The 26,053-nt window shown below is 41.0% G+C and overlaps 1 protein-coding gene across 3 annotated transcripts in view; it reads left to right on the top strand.

Moving 5' to 3' along the window:
- The window catches only part of C11H16orf71 (chromosome 11 C16orf71 homolog), a 282,532-nt gene that overhangs the window by 130,997 nt on the left and 125,482 nt on the right, over nt 1-26,053 (top strand). For all 3 annotated transcript variants that reach the window (XM_033963852.1, XM_033963851.1, XM_033963853.1), the window contains 7 exons: nt 215-309; nt 3,399-3,553; nt 4,961-5,108; nt 7,666-7,797; nt 18,830-19,024; nt 20,914-21,240; nt 24,473-24,535. In XM_033963852.1, the coding sequence (XP_033819743.1) occupies nt 215-309; nt 3,399-3,553; nt 4,961-5,108; nt 7,666-7,797; nt 18,830-19,024; nt 20,914-21,240; nt 24,473-24,535 (1,115 nt within the window). The remainder of the gene's footprint in view (nt 1-214; nt 310-3,398; nt 3,554-4,960; nt 5,109-7,665; nt 7,798-18,829; nt 19,025-20,913; nt 21,241-24,472; nt 24,536-26,053) is intronic.

Below are 26,053 nucleotides of genomic sequence, written 5' to 3'. Positions count from 1 at the left end.
ATGACTGTCTGCTGTTATACCAATTGGAAATCAGAGGACAGTCCTGAAGTAAGAGGGGAAGTTCAAAAATATGTAAATGAAGCTTCCTACAAGAGATACATAACCCCTTATACTGGAATAGAGTGTGGATTTAGAAGAAAGATTAGCGAAGGTGAGAACTTAATTTTTTGTTAATTTCACAATCTTTAAACCCATTAATTTGCTTTTCTCATAGATCTGAGAGCTCTTCAGATACTGAGCAAGAAAAAGACTTCCTTCCAGATGTAGTACTGTCCAGACCCCCTGCTACACTTGTCTCTGTAATTAAAGGTAGTGTTTTTTTGTAGAGCTTGAAATCTTTCTCCCTGATATAAAGGGTGAGCCAAAAGTAGGTGTATAGTATTTATTCATTACTTCTTTTTATTTTACAGGTGTCATGAATAACATTTGTGTGAAGTTTTTTGTATCAGTTACATCATTTTGCTTTTACTTGCTTATTGGTCAGTACTGTATTATATCTATTCAATACCTGTAAAATAAAAATAAATAATGAATAAATACTGCATACCTACTTTTGACCCACCATGATCAGTGTTGACTTCAGCTGCTGACTTCTTTATAAATACATACCCGAATACCAGCTCTGAATACCCATGAATAAGATGGTTGCTGAAAGTTATCTGTGTACTACTCATTTTCAGTGCTGGTACCTGGATAACTATCTGAATAAATTAGGTCAGCTAGTGGCATGGAGTACAGGACAAGAGCAACTGAGGACCACTTCTTCTGATCCTTTTGGATCTGGAGATTTGGGTTACCTTGGAGAGAACAAGATGGTAGGTCAAGTCCAGGGAGGCTTAAAAAAAAAATGCTTGGGGTGCAAATATAATTGGTTGGGGGGGGCAGAATTGTCTATCAGTTCTTAATGCTATTGAAAAAGATATGAGCTAAATTCAAATAAATAAATAAATCTGTACTATTTGCAAATACTACACACTAAAATGTTTGCACTATAGACAATTAGGCCCGGATTCTATAAACAGCGTCCCGATTGTAGATGGCCAACTGCTGCTTAACCAGCCAATTGGGACGCACGTTAAAAAAAAAAAAAAAAAAAAAAAAAAACTCCCGAGGCAGGCTGCCTAGGGAGTTGCACAGGCTCGCCTAAGGCGGCTGTATGTGTCTCCTTAGGCCTATGGAAGACACCAGTAAAATGCTGGCCTACATTGTAAGCAGTAAAATGTAGGCCAGTAAAATGCAGTGGAGCAGGCTTCGTCCAAGGCAAGACAAATCATGGGCTGCATACGAAGGGGTTTTGTCAGTCGTAAGGCGGAAGTCATTATGCCATTGTATAGATCCATGGTGAGGCCCCACCTGGAATACTGTGTGCAATTCTGGAGGCCGCATTATCGCAAGGATGTGCTGAGACTGGAGTCGGTGCAAAGAATGGCCACCCGGATGGTCTCGGGACTCAAGGATCTACCATACGAAAAACGGCTTGACAAATTACAGCTATACTCGCTCGAGGAGCGCAGAGAGAGGGGGGACATGATCGAGACGTTCAAGTATCTTACGGGCCGCATCGAGGCGGAGGAAGATATCTTCTTTTTCAAGGGTCCCACGACAACAAGAGGGCATCCGTTGAAAATCAGGGGCGGGAAACTACGAGGTGACACCAGGAAATTCTTTTTCACTGAAAGAGTGGTTGATCGCTGGAATAGTCTTCCACTACAGGTGATTGAGGCCAGCAGCGTTGCCTGATTTTAAGGCCAAATGGGATCGGCACATGGGATCTATTCACAGGGCAAAGGTAGGGGAGGGACATTAAGGTGGGCAGACTAGATGGGCCGTGGGCCCTTATCTGCCGTCTATTTCTATGTTTCTATGTTACATTGTAAGCAGACGAGGCTGCTGAGCTTATCGCAGCAAGAGATCTTCCGTCCCATACATCGGCAGGTGGAGGGATGCCCAGTCCCTCCTGCCAGAATCCCCCCAAACAATCGCTTTAGGAGGGATGCACAGTCACTCCTGCCCGACACCCCTGAACCCACACCAATGTTCCCCGGCAGGAGGGATGCCCAATCCCTCCTGCTGACACCCCACAAATCCCCCCCAATGATTGGAGACAGACGAGATGCCAGTCCCTCATGCCAACACCCCCCTGAAAGTTCACCCCCCTCCCACAAAAGATCAAACCCACCCGGACCTCCCCACCCCCATCAGATCCCTTAGGCCACCCCTAAGGCCTAGGGGATCTGGCCAATCGGAATCTTAGGCCACTCCCAGTGCATCCCAGAATGCACTAAGAAATGGGCCTAACATTCCGATTGGCCCAGGTGCCTAAGGCCCCTCCTACAGGAGGGACCTTAAGCGCTGGGCCACCAGGTCCTTAGGCCCCTCCCCAGTGCATCTCAAGATGCACTAGAATGGGGCAGGGCCGCGATTCCTTCAAAGGCGGGCCTGCTGGCTGGTCACAGGCAAGAGCCAACCCAGCCAACAAAAACAGGTTAGGGATGGGGACCCGGGTAGGGTCCTGATGGGGGGTGGGGATGTGGGGTTATGGGGGTCCAGGTAGGGGAGATGGTGATCTTTCCAGAGGATGGGGCGAACTTTCGGGGGTGGGGGTTGGCATTCTTCCTTTGGGGGGGTTTGCAGGGTGTCAGCAGGAGGGATTGGGCATCCCTCCTACTGGGTGACATTGGGGTGGGTTCAGGGGTGCCGAGCAGGAGGGACTGGGCATCCCTCCTGCCGCAATCGTTTAGGGGGCTTTAGGGGGTTCCGGCAGGAGAGATTGGGCATCTCTACTGCCGTAATCATTGGGGGTGGGGAAGGGAGTTTTTCTGGCTGGAGAGATTGGGCATCTCTCCTGCTAGGGAACATTAGGGTGGGTTCACGTGTACCGGACAGGAGGGACTGGGCATCCCTCCTGTCTCCTGGTAGGAGAGATTGGGCATCCCTCCTGTTGTGATTGTTCGTGGGGGGGGGTGTTCTGTCATGAGGGATTGGGCATCCCTCCTGCCAGTAGTCTTCGCGGGGGGGGGGGGAACGGGTTGTCATTAAACTTATTGTGGCAGGGAGATTCCTTGCCCCAATAAGCTCAGCGGCAACCCAATTCTCTAACCGGCGCCTGTAACATGGACGTCGGTTAGAGAATTGGGTTCTTAGATGGGCTTAGGCGCGATTCTCTATAGGACTCCCATGTACAAATCTCAAAAGCCGCTTAGGCGGCTTCTGAGACTGGGCATTCGGGCCTTAGAATGCACACACACAGAAAAAAACCAGAGCCAAAATGTTTTATACCCCATTTCCCTCATATCTTCCCTTTTCCACCTTTCTTCACACACATACCTCATATCTCCCCTTTTCCACCTTTTTAAGGTTATAAGGGATATTATTTTATACTATGCTTTCCTTCCTAGGGGATGTGTTTTTAATGGTATCTCCAGCTGTGCCTCCTTGTGCTTATGGAGATGTGATTTCTACCTGTACTAGACGAGGATTTTCAGTACAAGGCATTAAACGGATTTGCATTTCACCAAAGCGTGGCAGCATGCTCAGTATGAGCAATAGCCAGGTATGAATAGAACAATATTTTCAGGCATTATACTAATACTGATACTAATTTAAAAACTTATTTTCTGCAATTATAATGCAGATTCAATGTGGATTATAAATATTTAAGCTAGTCATTACTATAATATCATATACAAAGATATAACAGTCATACATCACTATACAGTGCACCAGGGGTGGACTGACAAGGATCTAGGCTCTTGGGCAATAAAGGTCATACCCCCCTCCCAGTCCCACCTCTCTCCCTCCATCGCCCTGAATCCAACATCTCTATCCCCCTCCTCCTCTCTAGATCTAATATCTTTCTCCCTTTTCCCTTCTCCAGATCTAACACCTTTCTTTCCCTCCCTCCTCCTCAGAGGCAATATCTACCTCTCATTCTTTCTCCCTCCATCTCTGCCCACCCTACAGCTCCACCATCTCTGCCTCCTCTCCCACAATTAGGTCCAACATCTCGGCCTCCCTCACTCCCTCCCTTCCTCAGGTCCAACATTTCTTCCTGAGGTCAATATATCCCCCTTTCCTCTATTCCCTCCCTCCCCAAGTTCACCTCTCCCCTCCCCCCATATTTTCTTTAAAAGTTCCTTTCTCTGTAGAGGGCTCCAGCATAGGCTGTCTGCCACTGACCAGAACCTTCTCTCTGCCACAGCTCACCATTGCAGAAGCAGGAAGTTACATCAGGGCAGGCCATGACAGAGAGAAGGTTCTGATCAGTCGCAGACAGCCTACGCTGAAGCCCTATACAGAGAAAGGAACTTTTGAGGTAAATGCATGTGTGGGGTGGGAGATTAGAGATAGGGGAGATGCTGGAGCAGGGGGAGGTGGGTGAGAGAGGGGGTGTGCCAGACCTGGGAATGGAGAGGAGAGAGATGTCTCATGTGGGGAGGAGGTTCCCATACCAAATCCTCTGAGCCCTTGGGCACTAACCAGTTACCCATAATATGCAAATCTATTTTATGCATAATCATTGTGGATATCTGAGTAGCTAGGTGTTTCCCAAGGACTGGTTTGAGAACTATTGGTCTAAGGGGAAAAGACCTTTGTATGTTTTTTTCATATGAAAGCATACTCCATCACAACTCTTAACAAGGACATTTTTTTTTACTTCAAATTTTAACTATATTATGAATCTTATGGAAGATATTGTTTTACTCAGAGAATGGTATTTGATAATTTTACAGAATTCTATTATTGTACACAGTGCTATGTATACTGATAGGATTGTTAATAATAATTTCACATTCTGCACAGTTTTGACAGCCTTAACCTATATTGAACCTGATATTATAGTGCTTGTATTTGCACTTCATAAAATTACTTCATTACACAGTAAGAAGGATCATTCAAAAACACCTAAATTCTTCCATCATCACAACAACAAAACCAATGTACAACATCTTTGTTATAGATTGCAGTATTCTGCCCAAACAAGTCCTCTAACCCACTACCTGTAAAGTTCCCTGAAGAGGAGCCTACATCAGAACCAAGTCTGCACTGCCTGATATTAGTGCTGAGGAAGGAAAATGCTAGCCACCATGCCCCTGCACTGACAAAAGGTAATAACAAGAATGTATATTTACAGTGTAAAACTGACCTTTTAACTAAAAAGCATTGCAAACGAGAGCAGGTCAGGATAACAAGACTCCTCTACTCTGCCTATACTTGATCCAATACAAAAAAAAATCTACCTAATCTCAGGTTTTACTCTCACACTCTTCTGTCTAAAGATCCTGTATATTTATCTTATATTGTTTCAAATTCTGATTTGGTCTTCACTGCCACCACCAGGAAGCTGTTTGATAAATCTATCATCTTTTTTGTAAATAAATACAGCGGTACTTTGGTTTGCGAGCATAATTAGTTCCAGAAGCATGCTTGTAAACCAAAGCGAGTTTCCCCATAGGAAGTAAGTGAAACTCGGATGATTCATTCCACATCCCAAAAAGACCCCACCCCCGAGGCCACTGGTGCTGCTCACTTTCACCCCACCTCACCCCGGGAACCGGCTTCTCTCCCCCTACGGCCCACCCCAAACCCTTACCTCCAGTGGACACCAGCATGCACCAACCCACAGGACATCTGTGTGCCGGTGCTGAAAGAGCCTGCTGCTGAAGTTCCATGCTGGGCTGCTGCGGAGCATTGAGCATCTGCGCATGCTCAAGGCCTTCTGGATCCCACCTTCTCCGAGATTCTCATGATCTTGGAGGTCACCCATGTGTGAGAATATGCTGCCTGCTTGTCCTGGGATAAAGGACAGTTACTTACCATAACAGATGTTATCCAGGGACAGCAGGCAGATATTCTCACAACCTACCCACCTCCCCGGATTGGCTTCTTAACTGGCCTGCTGTCCATGGATATGTTACGGTAAGTAACTGTGCTTTTTACTACTTGAAATCTAACTAGGTACTTGGAACCTGGGTTGGCCACTGTTGGAAACAAGATACTGGAGTTGATAGTCCTTCGGTCTGTCCCAGAATGGCAATTCTTATGTTAGGTGTATCATTCTTGAGCCCCACTCTGTCAGTTGTGATAGGTGTATCATTTTTGAGCCCCACTCTGTCAGTTATTTCTCTGCCTGCCTACTCTCTCAATCAAGCAGTTCAAGTCAATGCTGAGATTTTGATGTCAGTCATCCTTCAAGAGTATGAAGAATAAAGTATTGCTATAGCACATTGGATACTGTTTGAACTCGTTGAATGTTTCTGATTTGTATGGTTATTCTGATGTTTGGTTTGTTCCACTGAAATGTTTAACATGTTTGTTATACTTTCAAAGCAGAACAATACTGTAGTTTGGGAAGTCTCCCAGTACCCTTCCTACTCAGTTAAATCTTTTGGAATATCACCCTATTACTTATACACTTATACCTTATAGCTGTTAAGAGGCCCTTTTTCAAAACACTTAGGGCTAGATTCAATAAGGGCACGGATCCGATCCGATCCGATCTGATTCGTGTCGAGGGGGCTGATTCACGAATCACCCTCATGCAAATGAGGGCAATCAGAATCAGGCCCCCAACCACCTGCCCGGATCACTCTATAGTGATCCCAACGCATGAACAGACCATCTGTAGATGGTCTGCGCATGCGCTGGCCCTCCGAGCCTGGTAGAGCTAAATTTTACCTTTTTTTAACTGGTTTTAACTTTTTCGCGAGCCCGTGGTTGTAACCTGCTTTAAGCCTGTGGGTAAAACCATGGACTTGCACTTGCGGGGAAGGGCAGGAGAGATTCGGGGTGAGAGCAGGAGATTCGGGGTGAGAGCAGGAGATTTGGGGTGAGAGCAGGAGATTCGGGCTGAGAGCAGGAGATCGGGGCTGAGAGCAGAAGATTGGGACTGAGAGCAGGAGATTGGGGCTGAGAGCAGAGAAGCAGGGCAGTAGGAAAGGACCTCAGCGACTGGTCCTCAGCAGTCACTGATTTTTGGATCGGCCAGCCCAGTCGGTGTTGCTTTTTTATTTTAATGAATTGCTTCCTGCCTACATTTGAATGCAGTTCCCCCTCATTTGCATGTGCAGATCGGAGGATGGTCAGGACAGAGGTTAGTGAATCGGGTCAGAGGGAAATCGGGTCGTAAAGAGGTTGCCAAGTGGTCGGAAGTAGATGGCCAAGCAAGCCACAGAAATAGCAAGTTTCACTTGAAACAACCTAAATTTAATGATACAAGTTATACAAGTATATTCAACAATGCCATTTAAATGGAAAGCACTGATGAATATAGGTATAGTTTGAAGATGTCTAGGATAGAAATTTCAAGTTACATGTTTACCACAGAGCTGAATATTGACCTTGTGATATCTATATTGTATATGAGAAAAATAAGGAAAGTAAAAAGTAGAAATTGAATTTTGCTCATTATTTAGAAATTTTAGGTAGAAATCTGTTAACAAAAAAAAAGATTACATGTTTAGCAGCTTCCACCTATCCAGTATTGTGTTCAATTCCTGCTGGCCAGGAAATGCTATGTCTGAACTCCTCCTGACCCACATTAGTATTTCTGCAAGAGCTGCTTGAAAGGAGCAGTAGAATTTTTCTTGAAATGAATATTCACCGAGTTCTGAGCAGGCTTCTTATTTTTCATATGCACTCACTCGTTTTATCATCTTGCCCTAGGGCTGATGCATGAACTGGCAGAACAAGGTTTTCTGAGGGATGTTCGGAGCAGTTTACCACACAATATGGAGTTGGATCTTGCTTTGTGTTTCCACATAATGCCCTATACCGACTGCTTATTACAGACACTAGGTATGTTGTAAAATCCAAAGTATGAAGTATAATTATTAAAATGTAGGGGCATATTTTCAAAGGCTCTAGCTGCCTAACTTTGAGAGAGAAGTTGATCATCCCCTTTGAAAATTTACCAGAACTGAGCAGCCAAATGTGAAGCCAGTTTTGTATAGGTGATCTACTTTGGAAAAAGGCTGTCCAAGTTGGGACATTTTTGCAAGGTAATTTACAAAAGACTCATTGAATGCAGAATATTTTGTAAAACGTATGTAAGGTTAGGGTTGTCCAGAAAAGGCTAAAGTTGGAAAAATTGTGCAAATTGAAGTTTTTCTCATGAATTTGATTGTGCTTGATCAGAAAATAAATTTTTTTTTTTTTTAATCTTTATTCCTTTTTATTTCTTTCAACAAGTGTACAATATTATTACAATTAATTCACATAACTCACTTGACATTCTTAAACAATATTATTATACATGTTTTAATACCCCCCATCCACCTCCCATCCCTTCCCATATCAACAAAATATTTCGTCCAAACTTATACATACTTATACATCCCTCTTTTATAATACAATTAATCTTACATTAAATCTGTCCCTCCCCCCACCCTTTCTTCCTCAAACTCTTTATTTATTTTATTATACAAAGTAATGCACAACAATATATATCTCATCATAGTACATATATCCCCTTATATTTCATAATAACATATTTCCAATAAATTTACCCTCTTTCCTTTTCTATTCATACCTATATACCATGTTTCTTATATCCATTAATCAGTTGAAATATACCGCTAGCTAACTAAATTATCCTATCCCCCCCACCCCACCCCATTTTTATAAATTATCCTCTAAGGAAAAAGAATAAATCTTAATCATTATAATAATCAATTAATGGCCTCCACACCTCTTGAAACCTTTTAAAATACCCCCTTTGTACTGCAAGAAATCTTTCCATCTTGTACATATGACAAACTGAGTTCCACCAGAAACTACAATTCAGTCTAGAACAGTCTTTCCAATTAGTTGTTATTTGCTGAATTCCCACACCAGTAAGAATCATCAATAATTTATTGTTTGCTGCAAATATTTGGCATTTGGCCCTCATACACATTCCAAAAACCACTGTGTCATAGGATAATGCCACATGACTCTCCATCAATATGTTGACTTGATCCCAGATTGATATCCAAAATGCCTGAATATATGGACAATAAAATAAAAGATGGTCTAAAGTTCCAACTTCAATTTTACAATGCCAGCATCTATTAGACTTAGAGCAATCTAATTTTTGTAATCTAGTAGGGGTCCAGAATGCTCTATGCAACAAAAAGAACCATGTTTGCCTAATAGATGCTGACATCGTACCTTTAATTCTCCAAGACCAAATACGTGGCCATTGAGATGCATTAATCTGATGCTTAATCTCAATGCTCCAAATATCTCTTAATCCATTTTTAGGCTTCTTATTCAAATAATTAGATATAATTTTATACCACTTTGCGGCCTGGTGACCCAGAAAATCTGCCTGGAAACATAAGAATTCTAAGCTGTAATGATCATTTAAAGATTTCCATTCAGGGAACCCCACCTGAATAGCCTGCTTCAATTGCAACCACTTATAACTTTGTTTTTTATTCAGACCATATTTATGTTGCAATTGTGAAAATTCAAGCATCTTACCAATTATCAATTACTTCCGTTAATGATCTTATACCTGCTTTAATCCAATCTTTCCAGACAACCTTAAACCCGCCTATTTGTATCTTGGAGTTTACCCAAATAGTCTGTTGTTTCGATTTTAAAATAGAATCAGTAGTTAATTTGTCTACAAACCTTAATGTTTTCCAAGTATCCATTAATACTCTATTGTCCTTACGTATTCTAGGCACCTTTATACCAAGCAAAAGATCAAGCCTAAGTGGAAAGATAAGTGATCTCTCCACCCTTAACCACTCTGGTAATTGTTCCAAAAGCTCTGGGAGGACCCAATACATACCTTAAATCCATCCTGTGGTCCCTCAAAGCCACTGATTATTATATAAAGCTCAGTTTTTCTTAAAATTTGCTATTATTTTTGCTTAATGTCCAGAGCAAATTTCTTGGTATTATAGCTAAAGCGTTTATGTTTTCACACTCAGCAATGATACATTTTGGCCCCGATTGTGCCAGTAGGCGCCAAAAACTCAGTGAAAACCGCCATTTTTAACTGAGTTTCAAGGTGCCTACTTGCTCTGGAATCACACCTCCATAGGTGCTATAGGCTGTTTAATGCTACCGTGGGCTTGGCCAATGATGGAAGTGGTGTTAGACAGCTTAAAGCACCTATGGAAGTGTGAGTCATATCATAGATAGATGCTGGAAACGTAGACCAGGAAAACCTACTGGATGTGCAATTCTGTACCCAGTGCCGTCATGTGATTGGCATGCGATCGGTGGCTGTTTTTATGGTGGCTGGTTACAGAATACATGCCTTTATGTCAAGTTTTTTTTTTTTGAAAAGTAACAATAAATCAGTACAGAAGTAACACTAGAGTCTCAATATACTTATTATAACAAGTGAGGTTGGATATAGCCGCAAAAGAATAGGAAAACATTCTTCTATCATCAAATAATGATAAAAAGACATTTTATGCAAAAAATGTAACAGTATTTTATTAAATGAACCCTCAATGTCTGCACTTTATTATGGAAAATAACAGAAGTTTAACATACTTAGCTAATAGCTAAATACATACACTGGTGTAGTCATCTACTAATGGCATTCGAAACACTCAAGCATTTAGGCCCTGATTCTGCAAAACGTATCTAAAGTTAGGCGCCATTTAGACATCTAAGTTAGGCGTCCTTTGTAGAATCTCGCTCAGCAGTGTTCAGCACTGCGCAGACGTCTAATTTTTTAGGCGTCCTTTAGAGAATCAGGTTTTAGGTAAGATTTAGACATCCAGTGTCCTTAATGTTATAATATTTTATTATTATGTTATTAGAATGCCGATTTTATGCTGTTTTTCATTATAATTGTAATACAGGGAGTTGGATCTGTTTAATGCTTTTATTTATTTCCTTTCCATCAGACAAAGTGACTGGGATTTAAAACAGCAACATTAGGGTAGAAGTAACCAGTGTGCTACAGAGTGAGCTAGCAAGCTGCATAGCAATTGTAAAACTAGGTCTTATAGGCATTGTTTAGGCTTCAGATAGACCTGAGTTCTATGGACAGAACTTAGGCTCAGTTTGGACGTCCTTAATGCAATCTGCTAAATAGCTCTCTGGGTTTTAATTTTTGCTTTATTAAGCTCAAAATACATTTAATAAGCCACCACATAAACAGGGCACATCAATACAAAGATATTGCATGCAAAACCTTCTATTTTTCTGGGCAAACAGTAATGGTATTTGCTAATTAGAGGAAAAGATCCATTAACTGGAGCACAGCACATGAAAAAAACAGCTTTATGTTTCTTGCTAAAATGCTACCCTTTTTTCCTCACTAAAGATTGCTCCAATAAGGTCATTCTTGAAACAGGTGGATTCAGCAAATAAAGCACATGACAAAAGTATAAAGATTGCATACATAACTTCATTTGCAAAAGGTTAAAAACAGAAATAACCAGATACACACCTTAGCATGGCTTCTACTTCATTGCAAATGAAGGTTTGCAGCTGCACAATGGTGGCCTCATTGTGAGATCATCAAGGTGCACCTGCAAGGTAGAATGCCACAATTAAAATATGTGCTGGGATTTGAACCCATGACCTCTAGAAGATGAGCGCAGAGCTTTTACTTATTGATCTATAGCAGCTTCCAGACAGGTGTATCAGACTGCCCTGTGATATGATAGCAAGCTGCCTGGAAGCTTTCAATCCTTAACTCTACTCCTCTGCCCTTCAACTCAGCCAGCTGATTAACCTTTCCCCTTAACTGTATCCATGACATCCTGTTTGTCTGTCTTGCCTGTTTAGATTGTAAGCTCTTTCTAGCAGGGACTGTTTTCTTACTCTTTGTGACTCTGTACAGCACTGCATGCATCTGGTAGTGCTATAGAAATAATTAATAGTAGTAGTAGTACCGAGTTTCCCTGAAAATAAGACCTAGCCTGAAAATAAGCCCTAGTCACCAGCAGCAGTTATTAGAAGAAATCTGACTCTTAGCTCTCTTTGAAGTACCAAATAATACAGTGTCATATGATAATGCCACCGGATTTTCCATTAAATTATTCACTTGGCCCCAAATGGATTTCCAAAAACTGAGTATCAACGGACAATAGTATAATAAATGATCTACTGTTCCAGCTTCAAGATGACAGTGCCAACATCTATTAGACTTAGAGCTAACTTTTGTAAATGAACTGGGGTCTAATATGCTCTATGTTAGAGAATGACACGGGGAAAAATTCTGTCCCCGTCACTGCCCCGTCGCGGGACCACCATCTTCTTCACCGCCCCGTCCACGCCGTCCCCTTCACTGCCCTATCACCATCCCCGCTGTCCCTTTCACCACCCTGTCCCCATCTTCTCCTCTCCATCCTCCCATCCCCAGCACCCTTCACGCGGTCCAGCAGCTCCCTCCCACTGGCCAGCCGTGCATTTCTCTCCCTCCCTCCCTCTTACCTTCTCTTGTGGCGAAACTGGCAATTTGTATAAGGCTATGCGCTGCATTACAGCCGAAGCCTTGAAGTCGCGTCGGGTTGCCTGCTAGAAAAGTCTCCTCCAATGCAACCGGAAACAGGAAGTTGCGTCAGAGGAGATTTTTCCAGAAGGCAACGCGACGCAACTTCAAGGCTCCGGCTGTAATACAGCTCATAGCCTTATAGAAATCGCCAGTTTCAACAAGAAAAGGTAAGGGAAAAGGAGGGAGGGAGGAGATGCATGGCTGGCGGGAGAGAGGGAGCTGCCGGATCGAACGCTCATTCACTGCGCGTGCTAACCATTCACCGCTCCATGGAGCGGTGAATGGCCTTGTCCCCGATCTCGCGGTGATCTTTTTTTTTTGGTCACCGTTTTGGCAGGTTACCCGCGGCTAGCCGCAGGTAACAACTACCGTGCCATTCTCTATTCTATGTAACAAGAAAAACCAAGTTTGTCTCATAGATGCCCAAATTTGTGGTCATTGAAACGCAGTAATTTGATGCTTGACCTCAATGCTCCAAATGTCCCGCAGACCAGTCTTTGGTTTCTTATTTAAAAATTCAGATATTAATTTATACCACTGAGTGGCCTGGTGACCCAGGAAGTCCACCTGAAAACATAAGAGCGGCAGACTATACTGATTACTAAGATTTTTCCATTCAGGGAACCCCACCTGAATTGCCTACTTCAACTGCAGCTATCTATAATTTTGTGATTTATTAAGACCAAATTTGTGTTGCAATTGTAAAAAAATCAAGCAGCTTACCATTTGAAATAACATCATCCAAAGTGCGTATACCCGCCTTCAACCAATACTTCCAGATGACCTTAAGTCCGCCCATTTGAATCTTGGAGTTCAGCCATAGGGTCTGATAAGTTGATTTATGAACTGGAATAGGTGTTAAATTATTTACACATTTTAGGGTTTTCAATGTATCTACTAATATTCTATTGTCCTTAGTTGCAGTTCCAACCATAACCAATCTGGGAAATTTTCCATGAGCTCTGGGAGGATCCAATACATACTTTGATGCATAATATAAGATTGATGATACCTATAAAAATTTGGAAAATTTATCCCACCCGCCGTAATAGGTTTTTGTAAAGATACTAAAGCATTTTCGCTGTTTTCCCCAACCAAATAAATTTTATAAGTATACCATTTAATTTCTTGTAAAAGGACCCGAAAAATAAACTGGTATCATACCCATTTGGTAGCAAACCACAGGCAAAATCATCATTTTAACAGTTTGAATTCTCCCCCATCAAGACAGATGTAAGGGGTTCCATTGCTCACACATCTCCATGACCTTTAGCAATAAAGATTGTTCATTTACTTTCATCGTTTCCTCCAGCGTTTTATAAATCCAAATTCCTAAATACTTTATACCCTCTTCCTTCCAAAGAAAGGGGAATGAATCAAACAATCCTTTTGGGCAATGGACATTTAGTGGAAGAACTTCTGATTTACTCCAATTTATTTTATACCCTGAAAATTTTCCAAATCTTTCAATCTAATCTAGTAAATGTAGAATGGTTGTTTCAGGATTTCTCAAATGAAGCAAAATGTCATCTGCGTATGCAGAGACCTTATATTCCCGACCTACGTAAGGAATACCGTGTATCTGTTGAATAGCCAATAACAAGGGTTACAATACAATATCGAACAGTAAAGGAGATAAGGGACATCCTTGTCTAACTCCCCTCTCCAGACAAAAACGTTCTGGAAAAGTATTATTAATATATAATCTGGCAGAGGGGGAGCTGTACAAGATTTGAATCATTTGTATAAATCCAGAACCTATACCAAACCAATCCCTTGCTTGATACATGAAGGTCCATTCCACATGATCAAAGGCCTTCTCTGCATCCAAGGATACAGAGAAGGCTGGATCATCCATGGCTTTTGTTAAATTTAACATGTGAAAAGCCAATCTAGTGTTGTTTGAAGAATGTCTATAAGCAACGAACCCTGTTTGGTACATTCCAATAATATAAGGGAGAGCCTTGGCCAAGCGTAAAGCCAATAATTTAGCTAGCAATTTTTCATCTAACAAAGAAAGGGCCTGTAATTTGAAACCAACATAGGATCTTTATTTGGCTTCGGCAAGACAATTGTTAAAGATTCTGCCATAGTACCTGTAATGCAACCTTTAATCAGTTGAGCCTGAAATAAATTTAATAGATGAGATAATAGGATAATTTGGAATGCTTTATAAAACTCTACAATGAAACCATCACCACCTGGAGTGGATCTAACTCTAAGGGACTTCAACGCTGCTTGTAATTCTTTCAATGAAATAGGCGCTTCTAGAATCCCTTTTATATGATCGGGAATTTTTGGTTCCTTGATTGAATTTAAAAACTCAAAACCCTCTAATTCTTTATTTGAATAAGGCTCTGAAGAATACAAAGCTTTATAAAAGTTCAAAAATTGTTTTAAAATATCTCCAATTTGAGAATGAATTACACCCTTCTCATCTTTAACCGCCACAATCCTTACTTTCCTTTTTTTAACTTTAAGATAATTAGCTAATATTCTTCCCGCCTTATTCGAGTTTCTATAATACAGAGCCTGTTGAGAAAACAATTCCTTCCTAGCCAATTGAGAGGAAATCTCATTGTATTTATATTTAGCTTTTAAAAGAGCCTGTAAAGTAGAATGTTCCCATTTTGAGGCCAATTGTGACTCCATCTTTAATATTTTGTTCCAAATCAGCGAATTCCTTTTTAAGTTGTTTCCTAATATGTACCGAATAGAGTATTATTTCCCCCCTCATAGTAGCTTTGAAAGCATCCCACAATGTTTCTAATGAGATTACCCCAGAGGTATTAATTTGAAAATAATCATTCATTTTTATTTGGAATTCTTCAAGAAAGTTTGTATCTGCAAGCAGTGTATTATTAAATCTCCACACAGGTCTACTAGAATCTTTATCAGCAAACTTAAATTCAATCCAGACTCTGCCATGATCTGACAAAATTATTGGATCTATGACGGAATTTATCACCTGTTGTACTAACTTATCTGATACAAAAACATAATGTATTCGCAAGAATGATTTGTGAACCTAGGAACAAAAGGAAAATTCCCAATCATTGAAATGGAGAATCCACCATATATCCTTGAGTGCACAGGATTGTACCAAATTATCTAACCCTGATGATTTTATTATTCTACTTGGCTTTTTGTCCAATAATGGATCCATCACAGCGTTAAAGTCCCCGCCACAACTACATTAGAAGCAGCCAGTGGTAATATCAACTGTTGAAGAGCCTTGAAAAATTCAGCCTGATGTGAGTTAGGGGCATAGACATTAAAGAGCGCCAAGATATTTTTCCCCAAGCTCATATCCACATGGAACCATCTACCTAAGGAATCAGCGGAATTGAATTTAAATGTAGCTGAGCATTTACTGTTAACTAAAATAGCCACACCAGCCTTCTTACCTACAGCAGGAGCAAATAAACATTGAATAACCCAACCGCCCTATAACTTTTTTGATTCAATGGCATTCAAGTGAGTCTCCTGAATATAATATATATCCGCAATCTGTTTCTTTAAAAAGGTAAGTGTTTTCTTCCTCTTAATTGGATGGTTAAGGCCATTAACATTTAATGAAAATATTTTTAAGGACATTGTAAATAATTTACAATAACAATCAAAGTAAATCCCTTCCCACCATAATATACACTAACAAATAAATCCCTAAACACATCCAGGACACCATCCCATCCACAACCCACCCTAACACTTCCCCTAAAATAAATCATATGAATTTGGATGCGCATCCAATAGACGTGCAAACCCATCCCCCCCTGCCTGCAACTTACAAAATCACACCATCACCTCTAACAATTGAGCTCAAAAACATAAGATCTTAACAGTTTACCTTATATTTAATTACAGTAAATATGGCTTTCCAAACCAATTAATACAATACATCCTCATCTATCACACTTAAGTAATGCTTTCAAACAACAAGATCATCCCAAATTACCCTGTACTCCATTTCTAGTCTTTCTTGTCTTGGTTGCTAAGCCTCTGACAGACTCATTGACCACTCATCCAGACATTGTCAGGTTTCTTAGAGGGTACATCAAGGCTTCGGCTCCCGCTGCGGCTATCCTGTCCGACTTGGAATCTCAATATAGTTCTCTGATTGTCCACCCTATGAGCTATTGGTTCAGGCATCCTTAATGGACCTTACTGTTAAGACAACTTTCCTGGTAGCCATAACTTCAGCCCACAGAGTTTCCAAGCTTCAGGTTTTATCCTGCAGAGATCCTTTTCTTCAGATTCCAGATTCCAGCGTGTTCCTGCACACTGTTCCCTCCTTCCTTCCGAGGATGGTTTCTAGTTTCCACATTAACCAAGAGGTCCAGCTGCCTTCCTTTATTCCCTTGGGATCAAAAGAGCAGGACCAAGTGCTGAGGTTGCTGGATTTGCGCAGACTTTTGCTGCAGTACTTGGAGGTCATGAACGAGTTTCAGGTATCTGACCAACTGTTTGTTCTGGTGGGTCCTGCCCATAAGGACAGGCTAGCTTTGAAAGCCAGCATTTGCAGATGAATCCATATGACTATTTCATCTGCCTACATCGCCACCAGAAAGAAGCCTCCTCTTTCTGTGAGGGCTCATTCTACTAGAGGCATTTCTTCCTTTTGGGAAGAATATTTGGCAATCTCTTTGGAGGAAATTTACAGGGATGCTGCCTGGTCCTTCTTACATACTTTTACCAAGTTTTACAGAATTGATATGGCGGCCAAGCAGGATACTGGTTTTGATTCCTTTGTTTTGGCAGCAGGCTCATTTTCTAGGACTGCTCTGTTACATCCCACATCCAGGAATAGAGCAGGATGGTACAAGAATGAAAGATTAGATTCTTACCTTTGCTAATTTTCTTTCTTGTAAATCCACACTCTATTCCTGGAATCCGCCCTGAGATTTGCTGATTCGCTGATTGTCTGCCTTGATCAGTATTAGATTGGACTTCTGTTTCTTGACCAACCCTTCTAAGAGTACCATCCGATTATGCTAAGCACTTTGCCTTGGGGGTCCCTAGCTGTAGCACCCCCCTCTGTTTGTGTAAGCTGTGTCTCCTTATAGCAAAGTTTATTCCAGGTTTATACTGTTTAATAACTTTTTTCAATTGTTTATGATTGTTTTTTCTTATGACCAGATTAGACTTATATGTACTCTACAGGTGTGACTGTCTGCTTATGCATGAACTGGTGACCAGGAGGCAGTCCTGAGGTAAGAGAGGAGGGCTAGAAAAATTATATAAATGAGGCATCGCAGTAAGACTGATATTCTATAAATCAAGATATGATCACATCACACCGCTGTTCATAGAGCTACACTGGCTTCCAATAGTGGATCATATGTAAGTTATGCTTTTTAGCATTTAGGACCATTTATGGAGACACTTCTAACAGTTTCCCCAGATTTACCAAACTATTAAATAGATCCATTGAACACCGCAGTTCTAATCATTTGACCCTAACGTTCTAACATTTTCATCTCTAAAAAGCATGATAGATGTCTCATTGCAAATCCTTTAACTATCAGATTGTAAAAGCTTGGAACTTACTTCCTCCAGAGATCTGTGTTACTTCTGTATATACTGTGTTCTGCAAAATCTGAAAACATGGCTTTTCAGAAACTTCAGTGAGCAAAATTAGGATTTCACATTGTAGAAATACTTTCTATAATGATAATGCCATTTGTAACTCATCTACAAAAATGATATTTGTAACCCACTATGTGCAAAAGTCTCTGTTAAAGCCACAACACAATCTTTATTATGTATTATTGTAAGTTTTATGAAGTATAAATGCTATTTGTAACCCGTTTAGAACTCCATTATGAGAGGATTAGGCAGGATATAACACAACAAACACAACAAAATACAGGGGGGAATTAAGCATATTCAGATTTGAACATCTCAGTTCTCATCTCAATGTTTATGTAAAATGAGGCTTATTGTCCACTTGTTTGTCTTTGCTTTCTGAATTTCAGAATGTATTTTTGATGTTCAGAACCCAGTTTTTTTTATTTGTGGTTATCATACAGCATATGGAGAAATGGTTAGAGCACTGATTGAAGGGCTTATTTCCAAAATCTGCTAAGTCCATATTAGTTGCATTAGATTCAGAAGGTTTTGGAAATATGCCCTTCAATTGGACTGGAGATTTGTTCTCTGCTACTTTATTATAAGGAATTTTGAAAATTCTCCTTTAGTGATTGGACATCAAATATAGTGCATTTTAGTTGGTTAGCACAGCATTTTGCATGCTGTATAGTTTTCAATGATTTAATCATTTGGGTATTTGCTGTATGATTCCTGTGGCATGAAGGATTATGGGATACGGCTTCAATTTCTAAATCTGTTTCTGGTTTTGTTGCATCTTTGTAGGAGGCAATCTAAACACATTGCCTGAATCAGGAAATCTTGCTGAGGATATTTTCTCCAAGCGCAACTATGCATCCAATCCTGAAACAGAGCAGGTTGTTATCTTGACACTAACAGGACAGGACACCATGCTGAATGCTGGCAATTTCCTGCGACAAATCCTTCATCCAACCATGAAGAAGCAACATTCAGATCCAGGTAATGATGTACTTACTAAAAGGTTTTGTCAAGAAGTATGGGACTTCATAAGCAATTTGACAGAGTGTTGATGAGTGAGACATGGAAAGAGGAATTGGGAAGAATGAGCTCAAACACACAAACTTCCACTCTTCAGTGGAGAAGTGCATTGTGGTTGAAGATGGGACTTTTTTGCAGGGAGAATGAAAGTATTAGAAATGATTAAATAAAATTAACTCTCTCAAAATAAAGCTATACTTCTGTAAAGAAACAGTGTTAGAAATACTAGGGCTAAAGGCAGAAACTACGGAGCAAGTGCAGCTGGTACTAAGTGCCCTAAAGATCTACCTAGGTGACATCACTCAGCTTTACCAAAGGGACCCTATATGGTGCTAGAGCCTGAGGCAATATCCTTCTTTGTACTTCTCCAAAATCGGTGTTGTCTGTGCATTAAGCTATATTTCAGACTACACATTGGAGGTAAGAATCCTCGCTCTCTATTTGAAGAAGGGACCTTAGTGGACTTGAAAGCTCATAATGTAGTATCATTTTTGCTGTTCCATCTAAAGATCAAGAGGGTCAATTTTAAAAGGCATTTCCATGAGTAAGAACAGTGATTTATACACAAACAATAGATGTAAATATTTGCATATACATTGTGTGATAGCAGCTAGTGGAATGAGCAGTACTCACACAAAATGGAAGGAAGATAATTTAAAAGCACATTGAATTTTGTGCAAAATTCAAATGGTACTCGTTTTAAGACATTCATAAACATTCAAAATTCCTTTCACAGTGTTTAGGACTCATCAGCAACTCATGGCTCGCGAGCTACATGTGGCTCTTCCATTATGTGGCTGCGGCTCTTGTCTTGCTTCAACAGGTTAACAGCAGCAATTCCTACAGCTGCCTGCCGCTAATCTGGAAGCCTCTCCTCTGCCCTGTCCTTACCTCTGTCAGAACTTTCTGATTCTGCCCAGGCAGGATATGACAGAGGCTTCTAGGTTACCAGCAGGCACCTGTAGAAAGAGCATAATATGTGCGATTGAAGTTGGGGTTGGAGTAAAGGAAATATGCTGCAGGAGGGATGAGAGTGGTGAGAGAGGAGATATGGATATAGGGGTGGAGGGGAGAGGGTGCATGGGGGGGAGAGGGAAAAATGGATATGAAACAACTGTGCGGAAATGCAGTGTCAAAAGTCCCATTAAATTTTTTTTCTTTATTTTCTGTAAGTACTTGAAGTTTTGTTTTTGTGTTAAATTCATATATACCCATATCGCATTAAAAATCATATCTCAAACCCCCTTCTCTACCCATTGCGGCTCTTTGTAAATCTTGGGTCTAACATTTAGGATAAAATAGCTCTTTGCTTTAAAAAGGTTGCTGCCCCCTGGTATAGGAGGTAGACATATAATTCATTAGACAGAAAAGTGCCCTGTTTCACACAAGCCCTATCAGTAGAGACCAGAGACCACATCAGTGAATATGCTGAAACAAGTAGAGGTTTAGCAGTTTTTGGTTTTTACTAAGCTTGGGGAAAGCACCTTCTAAAGCAGCAGTAGATAGGTTTTCTATAACACATCAGTATAGGGTGCATTCGAAGGGGGGTTAAAAATTGCCCCATGATATCACTTTTTATCATTTAAAGTCAATAGTAGTATTGTACAAGTGTTTAATATGCTATATACATTTTCACTAGTCAAGACATTTTTGTTAAATTAAATAATTTGGTTCTGATTCTTGCAATCATAACAACTACTAGGAAAACTGCAGATTTGTCAGAACAAATATTCCACATTGGGGAAAAGTTATAAACTGATCATTGACAAAATCTATAAAGGCTGGTAAAGAAATATTTGTCTAAACTTCAGTTTACTTTTAGTCATAGGATTTTTCTATCATTATCATAGGAGAACCAATTCCAAGATTTGAACTTCTGGGTCTGAAATGGTTACCCTGTCTGAGCCAAAGTCAGGCAAAAGAAATCACCCCTTTTGAGGTGGGCGACGTACAGTGGCAGAGGAGCATCGATCAGCTGGCATCCACCCCAGCTCTCATTTGTGCACTACGGGGGATAAATGCTTTTGTGTGTCTAGCAGAGAGGTTGAAAGTCCTCACATCTTTGGTGGGCAAGTTGAGCAATAGCCATGGCAAACTGCACAGTGTGATGTCACTGACCCCTGAGATGGCTATCCGGCAAGCAGCCTTATTCTTTACTGATAAAGATTTTGTATCTGGTATAGAAATCTTTCTTCTTTTTACAGTGTACCATGTTGCAAGCATGATAAAGATAAGATGACATTACTGTTTCAGGAAGAAGGAAGAGAATCCTTCAGAGAAAAACCATCATTCTGTTTGAAAATATACATGATTTATTGAGTACTAAAAAATGTTGTAAGCCATCAAGCTAAAAAAAAAAAACAAAACACCAAAAAATTGGAAAAGTAGTCTAGAAGTACAAAAGACATACAATCATTTGAAAAAATCAAAACACACCCCATGAAATATTCAGTTCTTTCTTAAGAAATGTTCACATATCGATGTCAAATTTTAAAAAAAATTTATTTCTGGAAAAGAAAGTGATGTAATTGCAGGTAAACCACAAAAGAAAGTGATGTAATTGCAGGTAAACCACAAAATTGTATATTTTAACTGAGGAATAAATGAGGACACCACCACATATCTTCCCACTTAAAGTGGCTCAAATCACACACAGGTTTATCACATCAGGTGCACTTAATTAGAATATTGTTACTCAGCATTTTGAAGGAGGTTTGCCCTACTTAACTTCAGACATTTAGTTTGGTGTGCTCATGACTACTGCAGTGAGAGTGAACACCATGGTAAGATCAAAAGAGCTTTCTGAGGCCTTCAGAAAAAAGATTGTAGCAGCTTATAAATCTGGTAAGGGATTTAAAAAGATCTCAAAAGAATTTGACAATAGCTATTCTACGGTCTGGAAAATAGTGTACAAGTGGAGGACTTTCCAAACAACTGCCAGCATGCCCAGGTCTGGCCATCCAAGCAAGCTGACCTCAAGAGCAGACCGCAAGATAATAAATGAAGTCTCCAAAAACCCTAAAATGTCATCACGGGACTTACAGCAGGCTCTTGCTACTGTTGATGTGAAAGTGCATACCTCTACAATCAGAAAGAGACTGCATAAATTTAACTTGCAAGGGAGGTGTGCAAGGAGGAAACCTTTGCTCTCTAAGAGAAACAACAAGGCCAGACTGAAGTTTGCCAGAGAGAACGTAGACAAACACCAGGACTTCTGGAATAGTGGAATTATTTGGACACCAGAAAAGAGGACATGTTTGGCGTACACCAAATACACTAGAGAGTCCTGGAGTGGCTGAGTCAAAGCCCTGATCTTAATCCCATTGAGATGCTGTGGGGTGATTTGAAACGAGCTGTACATGCAAGAAACCCCACAAACATCTCACAGGTGAAAGAATTCTTCATTGAGGAGTGGGCCAAACTATCCTCAGACCGATGTCAGAGACTGGTGGTAGATGGCTACAAGAAGCGTCTCACTGCAGCTATTTCAGCCAAAGGGAGTAACACTAGCTATTAGGGTGTAGAGTGCCCTAATTTATTTCTCAGTTAGAATACACATTTCTGTGGATATCTTTTGTTTCATGAGTAAATCGAGGAAAATTTTTGTTGTTTACCTGCAATTACATCACTTTCTTTTCCAGAGATAAATAAAAAAAGATTTGACATTGATATGTGAACATTTCTTAAGAAAGAACTGAATATTTCATTGGGTGTCCTAATTTTTTCACATGACTGTAGTTTATCAACCAAAGTTTATGCAAGGTTTTGAAAATCTCTACCTATCTATATTGCTTCTCAGATTTATTTTAGTTTAATTTTGTATTTGCATTTATTAATTGCCTCCTTTGAAAGCCATTCAAAGCCAAATAGAAAACCAAGCAATTGGCTTGTCCATTCATATATAGTCACAATAAACAAAAGGTGTAGTTCAACCACAAAAATAAACAAAGAGAAAGATACAGTATGTACTCAAATATAAGCTGAAATTTTCCCTCCCCCCTTCCCAGACCTGTTGCAGACCACCGCTGAGCCTGCCTTAAGACCTGGTGGTTTAGCAGTGGGCCAGGACAAGAGGGATCCTTCCCACCTCCTGTCCTGGTTGATTATGACAACTTTTACCTCCCTCACACCTCACCTGCTTGCCTTTCAATTCCCTGGTGATCCAGCGGTGTGCTGGGATAGGAAGGATCCCTTCTGCCTCCTGTCCCGGCCAACTGTGACAACTTTTGCTATCCCTCCTGCCTCCCCTGTGTACCTTTCAATTCCCTGATAGTCCAGTGATGAACTGGCTCAGGAGCGATCTCCTGCGCTCCTGTCCCATGCAGAGCTGCTCTCTGAATGACTGCTGCGAGTTCTCGTGAGTCCCATGATAATTCACAGCAGCCAGTCAGCTAATGGCTCTGCACAGAGTAAAGGTGGAATTTGAGCAGAGTGTGGGAGGGGTGTACAGGTGCACATGCAGGTTATAGAATACAGTACTCCCCCGAAATTCACGGGGGTTCAGTTCCATGAACCCCCACGAAGTTTGAAAAACTGCGAATGCAGTTTTTCGCCTTTCAAAAGGCAGGAGAGGACAGCTAGAGTGCCGGCGGGTGAAGAAAATCACTCATGGTCTACTCCAACCAGCTCTTCCTGTAGTAAAATAGGGCTACACCACTCAGGAGCTGCTTTGACACACAGCTCCTGATTGGTATAGCCTGACTTTACTACAGGAAGAGGCAATTGTAGCAGACCGCGAATGAGCAAGTCCGCGAATTTGCGGGTGAACACTGTACTACAGTATAATCTGTAGTATTCTATAATCTAGGGACATGCATGTTCTTGGCGTGTTATGCTGATAGTCTATAAAGAAAAGTAGTGGGGTGAACACTGTACTACAGTATAATCTGTAGTATTCTATAATCTAGGGACATGCATGTTGGCGTGTTGCTGATAGTCTATAAAGAAAAGTAGGTACCTAAATGTAGGTGACCCCTTAAAGAATTACCTTTTAGTGGCTGAACATCACTGCTTAAACAATTAACTTATTGGAAAGCTGTGGAATGCCCCTACCACACCCCTTTTTTTAAACAGATAACTTTGGCTGTTTAGCTCTTTAAATAGACAAAGCTATCCATCAGATGAATTAAAAAACCAAAACAAAAATGCATACAGCTTGCAGCATTGATAAACCACATGAGTGTTTGTCTTTAAAATAGCCATATGAACTTTAGAATAATAAGGCTGTTTTTTCTTTCCTTTCCCTCTAATTTCTTCTTTCTTTCTGTTTTCTTTCCTTCCCTTCTTCTCTGTTATTAGTTCTCATATTTGTTTTTCTCTTATGGTTGACAGTAGTAATCCTTTGTGTTGTGTACCCTGTGTTGCTCTGTTATATCTGAAGGAGAGTTTGGCATTTTCTTTTACACTCAGATCCTGGGAATCGCCCTACACTGAAGTACATTCCTCCCCCAAACAGAAGTTATAGGACAGAAGGTATGATATAGAGGCAGATATAATCGTTTCATTTTATGTATATCCTATCATTTCATTTCTTATCATACTAATAATCTAATAGCAATTGAGACAGAAAACAGTACAATTCTGCTACGTCCCTTCTGTATTCCATACGCTAGGTATTCAGTCCCAATCCACAATCTTGGAGTTGCAGAAATCCACAAACTTTTCTGAGCACATGTTCCACCCCCTTAGCCTGAGATCTAGCAAACATATCCAGTTAGAGTTTATGCAAGCAATCTGTGCAGCAGTCTTTTGCAGTTGCTGTGCTTCTTTATCGCTTAAAGTTCATTTTCTTGATGGCTTCAGTGCCTTGAGACCCCTTCCCAGTGGTCCCCAGCAGATGAAAGGATGCAGTCCTGCAGTGCCGGACTGCTGCTTCACAGAGAAACTCTGGTGGATCTGTGGAGCCAGCCTGCTGTGTGCCACCATTTCTAGACTCGAGGTCCCTTCCCCTGGGAGTCAGCTTGCTGGTGACCTTGTCACGGGTTTCAAGTGCAGGCTGTGTGCATCTGGAGTGAAACCCACCTGGGTTTTTAAGGCACAGGCTACCTTTCCTGCCCCTGACTTCATGATCCTTGGGGGCAGAGGTCGTAGTCGGTGTCTAGCTGGCTGGCAATCTGAAGATTTCAAGTCTGGATCCATTTGGAGCTGTTCTGAGGCAGAAAATCCTTTCCTTCATTCAAATGCTATTTAAAGCTGCTGACAGTCTGGCACTGTATACTGTGAGTAAACCTCCATTATCTCCTATGGGAACTTTGGGGTGGCTTGTAGAACGATTTTAAAGTCATTTTTCCACAGTTTCCCACCTTCTCAGACCCCAAATCACTATTTTTTATTTTTGGTTTGTGTTTATTTTTTTACATTTTTGGCTTGAATTATGATGGCAGCTATCTTGGATTTTAAAATCGATCTTTTTTTTCTAACTTTTATTTCTGCCTCAAAAACCCCTCGATTTTACACAAAATCATTTGGGATGGACTCCCCAGCCCTTAATCTGTTGAATGTGGACATTGATTGCACCGGATCAGCGATTGTATACCACGTGCCATAGCGCTGGGGGAGGGGGCAGGAGCTTCAAACTTTGCCTTCTCTGTGTAATCTTGGGCTTTGGAGCTGGCCTGGGTCTGTGCCTTCCAAAGAAAATCTCGCCCAGAGTCCAAACTGGAGTCTGGTGCAAAACGCCTGCGTTCCAAGTCTGGGGACTCTTTTTTGGCGTGGCTTAACAGAGCCCTGCCATGGTTGCAGAGTGGGCCTTTTCACTGGATTTTATTCAGCTCCTCTGAAAAGCATATTCCTCAGACCCCACTTGTTTGACGCAGCTGGCGAACATGTTGGGGCTTTTTCACCTGTGGTGAAACTTCCTGTTCGGGAGCCCACTTGTCTGGCTGTACCAGACCTCAATTGCAGTAGTTGCCATGCAGGTGTTATGATTCTTCTGTCTCCTGCCTCTTCCTTTATTTTGGATCTGGCTGTTGTCTTTGCTGACACTGATCT

This window comes from Geotrypetes seraphini, chromosome 11 (genome assembly GCF_902459505.1).
Source record: "Geotrypetes seraphini chromosome 11, aGeoSer1.1, whole genome shotgun sequence".
NCBI classification, from domain to species: domain Eukaryota; kingdom Metazoa; phylum Chordata; class Amphibia; order Gymnophiona; family Dermophiidae; genus Geotrypetes; species Geotrypetes seraphini.
The sequence above is the reverse complement of the archived record's forward strand: the minus strand, read 5'-3'. Positions and strand labels throughout refer to the sequence as shown.